This window comes from Bufo gargarizans, chromosome 2 (genome assembly GCF_014858855.1).
Source record: "Bufo gargarizans isolate SCDJY-AF-19 chromosome 2, ASM1485885v1, whole genome shotgun sequence".
NCBI classification, from domain to species: Eukaryota; Metazoa; Chordata; class Amphibia; order Anura; family Bufonidae; genus Bufo; species Bufo gargarizans.
This window is the reverse complement of record NC_058081.1, coordinates 679,368,367-679,382,262: the sequence shown is the minus strand read 5'-3', so window position 1 is coordinate 679,382,262 and position 13,896 is coordinate 679,368,367. Positions and strand designations below refer to the sequence as shown.

Sequence of the window (13,896 nt, the reverse complement as noted above, 5' to 3'; positions counted from 1 at the left end):
TGAAACAGAAAACTCTCCTTTGTTAATCGCCCAATAACGTCAAATGCACGGAATAAAGGGTGGTTTTAGGAGTTAAAAAGAAAGATGGCCTCACAGAAACTTTGGCACAAAAATCCCCATTCAGTTTTCCTGCTAGACAGACATTAGCTACAATGGACGTTTAAACATACATCCTGCCATCTGGTTCTGATAAGAGACTGGGGGACGTCATACCTTTACATCTCATGTCCCTATCTGCCCCGGCTTCTTCTCACATGGCAGGTAAGGTGAGGTTGTACCCATCCTTGGTCTTACATCATTCACCACATGTGATACTCTGGCCCAGAGCCCAGAAACCTTTCAATGACCACACCTGGATCATCGGTTCCAAGACCCACAAGCTGATTCCCGCATGAGCCTGTCTAACTTAGATGTCAGGAGAACATTTCTGTGGTGCGGAAATCAAACCAACCATAACAGCCGGCCGTCCCAAGACGTTCCACTGCGAGTACGATCCAAGGTCTTACACGGCTAATCTGCAGCCGCTTCGCCTCTAGGGAATGCCAACGTGGACTGTGTTCATGGCATTGTCAAAGCTTCCACCTACGCTACAGGATCTTTCTTCTATTGTATGTCAGACCACATTGATCATGCACCCTATAACGATGGGCATGGCTAACGGTATCATAGATACCTCCACATGGTAGAGATCAGCATGCAGCTAATGGTGACGTCACAGACATGAGGTCATCATCCCTGAAGAATACAACACAAGCACTGCACTCACACAACAATGCCTAGGAAACACGCTTTGTTCTTACTGGTGTGGTAGTCCGGCACTACAGTGACATATCAGCGCTATGGAGTGAGGTCAAGACCAGGATAAATCTGTCACCCTGAGTTATAATTATAATAGTTTCCATAACGCCCCACTCCTTAAGAACAATGTACATGATTGTTCCTGTAAAACTACCTAACAGGAAGACATTACATAGCCAATACAGGTATGTGCTTTATTAGATCTGTCAGCAGGAGGTAATGGAACACCTATTGTTTGCTACTTATTTATGACCGCAGTGACGACATACAGTAATAGTGCAGGTTATAAACATTTTGCAGACTTAAAACGCACAGACTCTTCTAACAATGTGCTCAGTGTTTTGTGCATGGCTGCATTAATGGGCACCTGACAGCAGGATCAACCCTATCAGACCAGCTATAATGCCTGGTAGGGCTGACCCTGCCGATTAAAGAATAACTTTCTTCCCCCGATCCATCTGTGTGTTTAGAGGAAATAAGTATTTTTAAAAACAGGCAAATTAGGACTTAAAGGGGTTGTTCATCTTAGACATTGGTGGCATGTTGCTAGGATAGGTCACCAATGTCAGATAGGTGTTGTCCCAGAGGCATGACCCGCACCCATCTACAGAACGGGACCCCCAAAGTCAGCGGAGAGCAGCTGTGCATGTGCTCGCTCGGCTATTTTCAGAACTCCCATAGAGGTGAAAGGAGAGCATGGTGCACTCTCCTTCACTTTTGGGGTGCCAGTTCTGTATGTAGCTGCGGGTCTCAGAGGACAGACTTACACTTTACATTGGTGGCATATCTTAGTGATATGCGACCAATGTACAAGATGAGACAACCTCTTTAAATGCACCGAGGGTGGGCACTAACCCTTCGGTGCACCTTAGGTCCTCTGCTCAGCTTGCTTTCCTGGATACCCCCCCCCTTTCCACCTGGATGTCTTCCCCTGTCAATCAAGCTGAGGGGGGCCTTTTTCAGAAGCAGAGCAGAGGAGCTAAGGTGCACCCAGTGGCTAGGGCCTGCCCTCAGTGCATTTAAAGGGGTTGTCTCACTTCAGCAAGTGGCATGTATCATATAGAGAAAGTTAATTCAAGCCACTTACTAATGTGCTGTGATCGTCCATATTGCTTCCTTTGTTTGCTGGATTCATTTTTCCATCACATTATACACTGCTCGTTTCTATGGTTACGACCACCCTGCAATCCAGCAGCTGTGGCCGTGCTTGCACACTATAGGAAAAAGCTTCGGCTCTCTGGTGGCCAGGACCACGGGAGTGAGCATATACTGGCAATTATTCCTATAGTGAGCAAGCACGACCACCACTGCTGGATTTCAGGGTGGTCGTAACCATAGAAACAGACAGTGTATAATGCGATGGAAAATGGAGCCAGAAAAGGAGACAATATGGACAATCACAATACATTAGTAAGTGCCTTGTGTTACCTTTCTCTACATGATAAATGCCATTTGCTGAAGTGAGACAGCCTCTTTAATGCCTAGTCTGCAGGTTTAGCCCTATGGGAAGATTTATCAAAATAGCTTCAAGGGAAAACTGGGGCAGTTGCCAATAGCAACCACAGCTATAATATTTTAGAGACCCTTATCAAAATGCAAGCAACAACTTATACCACTTTTCTTTTGCATCGGTTTTGATAAATTCCCCAATATTTATAATTTATTTATATTTTTTTACAACTGTTGCCTTTCAAATTGGTACATTTTTTACAATAAACCCTTTAAGAAAGAACCACTGTTACCTTGGCAACGGTTTGCTCCGCAACAGTACTTGGTCGCCGTTGTCGTGCGTCAATCCTAGCCTCCACGGGGAAGCTACTTCTGTGAGATTTTAGTCTCTCCACCAGGAGGTAATATATAGCAGCAAAGTGATTGTAACTGCGGTCCTGTAAAGACTGCAAGTAAAAACGCAACAGTGTCAGCGACCTGCAGTGGACGTGCCCATGTCAAGACGAGAACTCATCAGTATACAGTTAGTGATAGAGACCTCTTGAGATGGATGATAGACGATTATTAAAGAAGTGTGCCTCGGTGAAACATTAAATCTAAAGAGCACGTAGATCGGCATGCACAGAACCTTTCTAGAGCTTCTCTCATTAAACTCTCTATTGGACTATGTAAAGTACATAGTGATCCTTCACAGATGCAATGTACCGGGCAAGAGAGCCAAATGGACAGAACTGGGCTGGATCTATGTGTTTGGTCAAACTGAGTGTCAGTAATAAGTTATCTATGGTTATCCTCATTTTTTAAAATAGGTAATCAAAGTCCAGTTGTGGGGTTTTGATGAAGGCAGTTTCTTACCTCTATGGTCTTCTGCTGGTCTATCCCCAAGCTGTGCATGAGTCTCAGGACTTGTTCATTGTGTTCCCCAATAGAAGCTTCCTTCTCTTGGTTCTGTGCATACAGGACCGGTCGGTTCACTGGAACCTCCGTCATCATCCATTTGTGCTCTTTGATTTGAGCAATGGAAAGACGTTTTGAGGGTTCTAGCACCAACATCCTTCTAATTAAGTGCTCACATTCTACAAAAAAACAAAAGAAAACAAAAAACAAATAAATTAATCATATATATTAAAAAAATGTAAAAGAAGTGCTCAAATATGGATGAAAAGTTTCCCTGTATTCCGACCCAGCAACTAGGATAGATGAAGACTCCTATGACACAACCAGGGATCTAACTATAGGAGGCGTGAGGTAATAATCACAGAGATGGCCCAATGGCCCCTTTATTGTAAATAGAACATGGTAGGTGGGAGGCCCAGATTTTGCCCTGGAGCCCAATGGCCCCTTTATTGTAAATAGAACATGGTAGGTGGGAGGCCCAGATTTTGCCCTGGAGCCCAATGGCCCCTTTATTGTAAATAGAACATGGTAGGTGGGAGGCCCCTATTTTACATTGGAGCCCAAGAGCCTCTCTGGAAACAGCAGCGATCTCCATTTTCAGTGCCAAAGTGAAGAAATGTCTATCATATTACAAAACTATATAGCTGCGTCATATTTATTGCTCCATTTTGTAAAATTGTGATATTTATGTAATTCTTTTCTCCTCAATGACAAACTGTATTCAGTTCTGAGCCTTAGAGTAGATAACAGACAGCATGACAGACAGGCTACATGTTACTACATGCGAAAAGGGGTTAAATATAAGCTGGTCTGCCTCAGGGGACCACGGTTTAATGAAGTTCCATACGTCACAGCTATAGCCTGAGGTCTGTGTTTCCACCACAAAGAATCTGCAGAAAGATTATGGCTTTGTTTCCATTGTTAATCCTGTCGTTCTTTGCTTATAACCCTTCGGATGGGAAGGAGGGACAGTGGACACAGGGATCAGGATGACCTAGAAGGATTTCTGTCAAACTGTGACGGGCGATACTGCAAGCCAGATCGAAGACGCATACGAAAAAAAAGTCACGTAGACCACAAAACCAACAAAGGCTGAAAGATTCTCCAAATCTAGCAAAAATATTCAAAAGCAAATAGTGGTAATGATGAAAGCCAGCAAGCCACAAGAGTTGGACGTACAGATGTAGCAGAGCAGGCTTTGTTCTTTAACGCTTCTTTCATGAACCAAGACAATTCTGTAAATTGAATCCATGTATTACGTTTTCGATCAGCATACAGTTCCATAATTACAAATGTGACTCAACCTTCACTTTGGAAAAAGTGTCAAAATTTGGCACTTCTAGTTTAAGACCATTTATGGATGAAATGTTAACCAAATGAAAAATCCAGTGCACCTAGCTCATCGAGAAGGCACAGTAGCAGCTGGAAAGGGGCATGGCCTAATGCAAAATTCTGTTGCAAAGTAAGCCAATCATTAAGCAGTATAAAGTTTGCTAAAAGTGCCTAGCGTGCGCCACTGTGATAAATGAAGTGATCGCTCATTGAGTTGCTTCCCACTAGTCCTTCCCCTTTGCTCTGAGTGACAGCTGCAGTGGTCTCCTGGTTGGATGTTACAGCTGTCACTCAGAGCAGAGGGGAGGGGCTGGGAAGCAGCTCAATGAGAGATCACTTCACAGTGAAGTTCTGCATCCTCGCAGTTGTAGGAGAAGAAACTAGCAGAATAAAACATCATATTCACATTTCTCCTTATGACAAATACTCCACAAAAGGTATGACTGTACTGCTCTCTTGGCCCCTACATAGTACTGTCAGCAGTTTTGCATGTTTTGCTGACAGACTGAATTTAAATTGACCAATTAACACTCTGGTTCAAAAAAAGAAAAAGAGCCCCACCCCCCTTTAGACTGGAAATTATGAATCATGTGACTGTGGCAACCTATCACTGCCTTCAACAGAGACATGTGCCACTGATCAGCCATGTATAACGATTCACACTCAGGGTTTAAGGAAAGTTGGCCAAAGAGACTGTTAAAGTGGTTGTCCCAGGAACAATGATCCTCTGTAGGGACAAGTGATCACTCTACCATCGCTTGCCCCGGTACAGCGCTGGTGATTGTCCGACACCGACCAGGCAATTATCAGGAACATCTGGTTCATTCCCGATAATTGCCTTAGGCCTCATGCACACGACCGTTGTGTGTTTTGCGGTCCGCAAATTGCATTCCACAGTCATTGATATAACTGCCTATTCTTGTCCGCAAAACAGACAAGAATAGGACAGGTTATATTTTTTTGCGGACCACGGAACGGAGTAACGGATGCTGTCCCTTGAGGCCCCATTGAAGTGAATGGGTCCGCATCCAAGCCACAAAAACTGCGTCTCAGATGCGGACCTAAACAACGGTCGTGTGCATGAGGCCTTACACATCAGTCTGTGTAAAGGGACGTTTAGTGTAGTCACTGAATTATTCAATAAAATGTATCTGTATAGCGCCACCTGCTATTTGTTCTTTTCCTCATTTCTCTGTCCACCTTGCTGGTGGAGGTCGCACATGCTCAATTCTATCTTTCAACTGCTACCAGCTATATCAACTGTTAGAAGCTAGGACAGTCACAGAGTGACAGCTGCTACAGAAAGGACACACATCCTGAGCTGCGATAGGGAGAGTGCTACAGCGGGAAGGACATGCACTCTGAGCTTCCAGTTTGAAATAAATCTGGCAGAGCAATGAATGTGGAGATCTCTGGATCCATATGATGATTTAGTACATTATTTTTTAATTTTTTGCATTAATGATGGGATAACCCCTTTAAGATAAATACTAGAACAGAATATAGAAATAAATCTGAAATGCATGGGTGTGCCTACATCTGACTGATGCTTATTAGACAGGGGCTTTAAGTCCAAGCATGGATTCCAGGCTCTTAGGCCATCAGGATATCATTGTTATTCCATGGGCATTATCATACGTCATCCCAGGAGATGGATTTTGATTGCAAACATAAAGTTAATTAAATGACGTTCAGAAACAAAATACCAAAGTAAAGATGCTTTGTAAATTGAAAGAAACACATGAACACGCAAACCACATCGATCCTGCAGCGTTCTAATTGTCAAGATACATTTCATTTCCAGCAACGTCAAGCAGATGAGCCCAGCCGGTGATGTCTGAAAGGTTTGTCCACTCGGGAACACGCTGCTTAAGAGACGGATGATGTGGGGGGAAATCCCTGGTGCTCATCTAGTTACGGAGAACGCCGGAGCAAAGCATTGTGGGCGCAAAGTCATTTAAAAGTCAACTTCATGATCACTCGTGTGCTCAGAATGAAGTTCACCATACAGACACACTAAGGGCCAGATCGCACGACTGATTTAAAAAATACACGCTTAAGAAATCTGCGCAGAAAACACGTCTTTTTTCAGCACATAAAAAAAAAGGGTCCACTTCAAGTCAGCGTGAGAAAGGTGTTCACTTCAATACAAAGCTGAATTTTCATCTGGAGGTTTTTCAAGCAGATGTAAAGAACATCTGCACCAAAAAACGTGTGGAAAATGCACAAAAAAAACAACAACGCATGGACTTTCATGGAGCAGTTTTTTTCTGCTTACGATTCATTTCAATGAAAGACTCAGCTCCGATTCTGCCCCAAGATAGGACATGCTGCTTCTGTTTAAGGCTGGTTTCACACGGGCGTTGCGGGTGCGTTGCAGGAACATGCGCGATTTTTCAGCACGAGTGCAAAACATTGTAATGCGTTTTGCATGCGCTTGAGAAAAATCGGCATGTTTGATACCCAAACCCGAACTTTTTCACAGAAGTTCGGGCTTGGGATCGGTGTTCTGTAGATTGTATTATTTTCTCTTATAACATGGTTATAAGGGAAAATAATAGCATTCTGAATACAGAATGCATAGTATAATAGCGCTGGAGGGGTTAAAAAAAAATAAAAAATATTTAACTCCCCTTAATCCACTTGCTCGCGTAGCCGGCATCTCTTCTGTCTTCATCTTAGCTGATTGCAGTCAAAGGACCTGGTGTTACGTCACTCCGGTCATCACATGGTCCGTCACATGATCTTTTACCATGGTGATGGATCATGTGATGACCGGAGTGACGTCACCACAGGTCCTTTGACTGCAATCAGCAAAGAAAGAGACAGAAGAGATGCCGGCTACGGGAGCAAGTGAATTAAGGTGAGTTAAATTACTTTATTTTTTTAACCCCTCCAGCGCTATTGTACTATGCATTCTGTATTCAGAATGTTATTATTTTGCCTTATAACCATGTTATAAGGGAAAATAATAAAATGATCGGGTCTCCATCCCGATCGTCTCCTAGCAACTGTGCGTGAAAATCGCACCGCATCCGCACTTGCTTGCTATTTTCACTCAGCCCCATTCACTTCTATGGGGCCTGCGTTGCGTGGAAAACACAGAATATAGAACATGCTGCCATTTTCACGCAACGCACAAGTGATGCGTGAAAATCACCGCTCATGTGAAGAGCCCTATAGAAATGAATAGGTCAGGATTCAGTGCGGGTGCAATGCGTTCAACTCACGCATTGCACACGCGCGGAATACTCGCCCGTGTGAAAGGGGCCTAAGACGTGTAAAGAAAAAAAAGCAAGTGCTGCTTCCCATTGAAATGAATGGGAGGTTGTTTGAAGACTTTTTTGGAGCCGATTTTAAGGCAGAAATGGTCCAAAATCAGCTACAAAAAACTCTGTGAAAACAGGCCCTAACACATCACTTACCAGCTATGAGCAACATGGCCAAATGATTTTTAGCTCAAAATGAGTACAATACAATAATTTAAAAAAATTGCCACCAAAGGTGCACATAGCATTTAAAGTGATACTCTGCTAGCAGACCACTAGACGGTATGGGGATGAGCGATGGTATAGCGATCGCTCCTCCCCACGCTATGGAGGAGATCACTGGATCTAATAGCAGCTGTCTCCTCCGCTAGGTAGCAAACAATTTCTGCAAGGGGAATGGTTCCCCTATACAATAGCTTGCAGATCTGCCTGTGTAATACAGGCTTAAGGCTTACCTCATATTTGCGGCAAACCTAATCCGGCAGACTGTTACATAACACAACAGTCTGCCAGAATTTTCTGGATCCAACATGGCCAGATATTGCCGTGCACTGCCCGCATAAATGCCATAGCGTGCATTGATTTCGGTCTGGCCGAATGCAGGGATTTATGTCGGGGAGCAGCCGGATCCCCCCTGCCGGTTCCCATTATAGTCCATGGGGTCCAGTGGGCACGCAGCACTATCCGGCTCTGTTCCAGCAGAGTAACTTTGCCGAGTCAGCACACGATGCATATTACTCGCAGATTTGCTGTGTGGATTTTCAAAATCTCATCAAATTTCTGCATGTGGATCAAGCTGCGGTGGAGACTTAGAAATCCGCAACGTGTTGTTTGTGAGGATTTTCAGTGCAAATCTGCATGAGGATTTTGCTGTGGATTTGACGCGGAAACGCAGAACGCAGAAAAAAAATCTACATAAAATCCACTGCCCGTCTGAATGAGGCCTCAAGCTCACAGAACGGGCTAATATTTGGAGTGTGGTTGAAAAACGTACAAATCCGACTGCCCGGGGATGCAATTCCACAGTAGCTGGGGCCCGGTAAGTTCTAGCAAATCCTATAAAGCTGAGCAAGTCCTGCAAGTATGACAACCTGACACGACACCTGAGAAATGATCATCGTAATCTGCAGTAGCTAAGAAGAACAAACACCTGACAACCCTAATCTGACACCCATGTCTTACTTCCTGGCAGCAGTATTCTGATTATGAAGCATCTGAAGATCCGTCTGCCTTGTAATTACATTGGGCTAGACAAACATTGCTGATTCCAGGCTTTACACAGACACCAGGTTCTCTCAGCCTCACATTACAGGTCACTGAGGGCAGCGGAGGCTTCTTCTAAAGCATCTTCCCAGCAAGGTGTGGTTTGATTTCTGAGAGACCTCTCTCTAAGGACCTCATTCTACACAAACAAGAAAGAACAGAGGAAAAATATCTAAACCCCCCCCCCCCCCCCCCCACAAAAACAAAACAAACTGCTGTTTTGGCTTATTTTTAGGGGTCTATGGCAGCGGGGAGATTTATTAAAACTGGTGTAAAGTAGAACTGGCTTAGTTGCCTATTGCAACCAATCAGGCTCCATCTTTCGTTTTTCAGAGCTCCTTTGGAAAATGTAAGGAGCTATCTGATTGGTTGCTATGGACAACTAAGCCAGTTCTACTTTACACCAGTTTTGATAAATGAGGCCTGTACAGGCAACCATTTTGTGATGAGAAAGGACTAGTGAGTGACTTCTGCTTGCAAGGTCGGCTGCTTTCAACGTGTGTGGGCAATGGCTGTAGCAGTCATACGGATATGCTGAGGGTACAGAGGCGGGTAAGCCATATTGGAATGGGAATAACAGAGTACTTATACTCCCTATTACATTACAACCAGCACTGCGCTGGCGGTATGAATCATCTGAGTCACGCGTACATTATTCATGAAATGCAAATCGTACCTTCAGACATGAAATATGGAATCCGGAATCTTCCCTCCAGCACTCGCTGTCTGAGGATCGGGAGCGTAGGACCGTCGAATGGCAAGGCGCCACACACCAGGACGTAGAGTACAACCCCCATACTCTGCGAGAGAAAAGTTACAGGGGGACATGAATATTTTCAGGGATCCTCTGGTAGAATTATTCTCAGAAGAGGCCATTAAAATCAAAACACTCACTTACAGATGTAGCAGAGCTACAATTGTTATTCGATACTTTCAGCTGCATCCTCTGTGCATTTTATAATACGCTAAGCTGAGATAATAAAGTAGGTTTTCCTACAGGACAGTCTAAATAGATATGATCGACCGGGCCAAAAGACAAACTCTGCTTTGCTACATTTTCTACATGAATGTAGATAAATATATAGTTTGTGGGCCAGACAATGAAAAGGATAACGGCATTCAGCTAAGGGTGGCGGCATTCGACTGTTCTGCTTGAAGGACAGTCAATTTTTCGAAATTATCCACCACACAGCTGGACCTGTGACGAGAGCTATACTTCTCTGCCACTTGGTTGGGCTGTCCTCTCCAGACCTTCGGTCCCTGCACCGATGTGATCACATGCACTGCTTCAGCCAATGACTGGCCTCAACGGTGACATGTCCCCAAGTAGCACCATCACTGCCGGGTCAAGTGCTGCTTAGGGACACCTCACTGCCGAGACCAGTTATTGGCTGCAGCGGCACAAGTGACCCTGTCCATGCAGGAAGTTTCATGCACAGACCAGAAATGCAGCCGAGATGGCCCAGGACCCACGGAGGCAGAAAGGAGTGGCGGGGTGCAGGTAAGGATAGCTCGCGGTGTGGAGCCCGCCGCATACATTCACCGGAGAGGTGAACAAAGCCCAATCAATATGGTCGGCCTTAAACATGCCTAGATATTGAAATTGGTCACTTTCCTCCATGTACACCTTTAGTATACCATTTTATACATTTCGTTGCACCATATTAAAAGGCCTCTTTCACACGGTCAGTATTATTTATTAGCATATGGTCCAAGACACAGAAAAGGGCACAAATCCTCCCATTAGACTGTTTCTCTGTAAGATCCACTCCTGTTTTTGGCTACAACCCCTGATGCAGAACACTGACCAAATACTGACAGTGTGAAAGTGGCCAAAGGCTTAGGGTACGCTGTGGCGCAAACACTGCAGATTGTGCAGCGATTAGAGTAGCGGATTTTCACAAATCTCATGTTCCACGGGAAAATCCACACATAACTATATTGTGGATTTGGATGAAATCTGAGGCAAACCCATTGGGTGTGGGCTTTTGCTGGTGTGGAATACCGTCCGATCTGTCGCGTGTGTCTGTATCCTAAGGGTGCACTCACACACTGCAGATTTTGTAGCAGAAAATTCCACAACTAAAAATCAGTTCCATTCATCCGATTGGGGCTTGTGGAAATCCATGTGCTCGCTTCCCCATTCAAATGAACGGAACTCATTTTACAGTCGCGGAAAGTTCTGCAACAAAATCCGCGAGAAGACTCCCTAATTGGGCAAGAAAACTATCATCTGTTTCAAATGAACTGATCTTCTCAGTAACGGTGGTGGGAGGAGGAGGTGTTCAAAGTGACAGACCGGTCAGGAGCACCTGGAAAGCTCTATGGGCGATAGGGTGAGAGAGAAATTAGCCCCAAGAGCTAGCACGCATACAATCCCTGATATACCACATGCAATACAAGTCACATATAGCAATACCCATATATCCAGCTGAGGTCCCTCATACTGCTGTCCCTCAAACACTTCTGGGGCTGCGTATGGTGGGCTGCCGCACCACGTGGCTAGGGGTTCTCCAGTCTTGTAGAAGTTTCCAAAACCAAAGTCTATGGAAAGAAAGAAAAAAAAAAAAAAAAATTAATATTATTTCAAGTTGTAAGACAAGAAATATTGCCATAAATTTGAGTTTTTGCTGCCTAGGAGTTTTTGCTGCCTAGTACAGTATATTAGAAAGTTGTAGATGCTTTCATTTACACAGTAGCCCCTTTAAGTACTCCAAAGGTCACCCAGTGTACACCGAAGGGTCGGATTACAATATGTCTTGTATTGTAATCATACTTCAGCGACAACAGACGTAATGTCTGAACATCTGCCCTCAGGACAGGAGATACATTGCTGCACTCTATTAGGCCACGGAAGATATGAAAGGAACGTTAACGAATAGCTGGATCCTGCCGTCACAATATAAAATTATTCAGATTTGATCTAATACGGACAGCGCAGCTTTGTGTGTGAGAACTAGTGAGGTCACCACGTGTTCCTAAACCAATAATGACCCGTTCCTCCGAGTCTCCAATAATGTATCACTTCTACCTGCAGCATATGACCCCACAAGAAAATAAAAATTCCATTTGTGGATTGTAATTACTGTCAGCTCCATGCAAAGTAGCTTTACTATTTAATTTACTGCTACTATAGAGGGTGATATCTCTGCTGCAGTTATTTGAGTCAGAATCACAGCACTGGATAAAGCAGATCTATCTCCCTCTAGCACAGCAAGAAACCACAGCACTATCTAAGTATCTAAGGCTAGTTACTGTTCCGGCAGACAATGCCGGGAATCGTTCGGACACAAACTGCAGCATACGGATGCAGGAATGCGTACAGATCTCTGCTGGACCACATATATGGGGCCGGCGGGCATTCCATCGGCATCCGGCTGTTCTCTGCCAAAACAACCAGCCAGAATTCACACTGCTGGTGTGAAACTAGCCTTAGGTGATATCCTCAAGAAAGTGAAGAAAAAAAACGGCCATTAAACTGCAAAACGGTCCATTTTTCACACCCGTTTTTTTTTCATAGATGACTTTCTCAACAGTGGCCATTAAAAACGCCCCTTGAATCATATGGCGACAGTGGGGCCATAGAAAAAACGGACAAAAGAGGACATGTCATATTTAGGGATGAGCAAACTTGTGTTTCAAGTTTGGCGCTGCAAGGTTCGGTTTCGGGTTATCTAAGAATTCCGTTATGGATTCCGATACCAGGGACCATAACTTAGCGGAATCCATAACGGAATTCTTAGATAACCCGAACCTTGCACTGGCGAACTTGAAACACAAGTTCGCTCATCCCTAGTTATATTCTTTGACAGTTGGTATTCACGGTCATTAAAAGGATGGATGTGTGAACACATCATAGACTGTCATTGCACTGAAAATGGCCGTTGAAATATAAAATCCCCATCCTACGTCATGTGAATAGGGCCCTATGTAGCAATCACTAATTAGGCAAAGCCTTTTACTAAACTGTTTGCAGCTGAGGAAACACCTTTGTCAGTGTTTTTACATGCTTGGAAAAAAAAAATGGTACAAGTTTCAGTGTTTTTCATGGTTTCATTTTTTAGAGCAGCCTACAAGAATAAGTGACAGAAAAAAAAACATACCCCCCCTTCCCAAAAACAAAACAAAACGTATATGCCATAATGTTGCAAAACCACAACAAACCAAAAGTCCCCTTTTTGACTGTCTGTGCAATGTGAAGACCCAAAGCCAGTGTCAAAAAGTTTTTTGACAGTTAGGCGGGAGGAGGATAAAGCAAGGGCATGTTGGGGGCAGTGCTGGGCCGAGACCCGCCCCAAGCAAATTTACTAACATGTACACCTGGAAACTACGCCAGCATGGCTGCTGGAGGATTTGCTAAATTTATGATGAGGCACATGCGTTTTTCTGGCTCTATCATGAAAAAATAAATATATAAAAAAATAAAATACAGCAACAACTGCATTAAAATTGCATTACATGAACAAGGCCCAAATTTGACCTTGCACATTACACAAATGGGCATGCTCAGACTGGCTAGGCGTGCATGTTTATTTAAATAGGGAAAAGTGAAAAAATAAAAGGCACCTAGAAATTTATATAATTCGGGAGAACAAAGGATTGGTCATATTGCATCAAACATGCCCGATACTCCTTTCTGAGGTTGGGAAATTGTCGGCCTGTACACATAGATCATCGATGGGTCACTCTCAATGGATCAGTCTAATGTGCACGGTCACTAATGTTATTCATGGTTAAACCCAATATTCAAGTTTGCACCATGAAATTTAATTGTGGTAAAGCGGCCTACGAGTTATTTTACCCTTCTACACAACTCCGTCCAATGCTGATCTTTTAGCAGAAAAGTCATTACCGGACAGGGGTTAGCCTGGGACCTGCGGCAGCTAAA

At 44.0% G+C, this 13,896-nt stretch overlaps 1 protein-coding gene across 1 annotated transcript in view; it reads right to left on the bottom strand.

Moving 5' to 3' along the window:
* Nucleotides 1-13,896, bottom strand: part of SIK2 (salt inducible kinase 2) — a 108,401-nt gene that overhangs the window by 27,201 nt on the left and 67,304 nt on the right. The window contains exons 5-8 of the mRNA XM_044277667.1: nt 11,428-11,552; nt 9,685-9,808; nt 3,103-3,323; nt 2,541-2,693 (exon numbers count right to left, since the gene is read on the bottom strand). Coding sequence (XP_044133602.1) covers nt 2,541-2,693; nt 3,103-3,323; nt 9,685-9,808; nt 11,428-11,552 — 623 coding nt within the window. The remainder of the gene's footprint in view (nt 1-2,540; nt 2,694-3,102; nt 3,324-9,684; nt 9,809-11,427; nt 11,553-13,896) is intronic.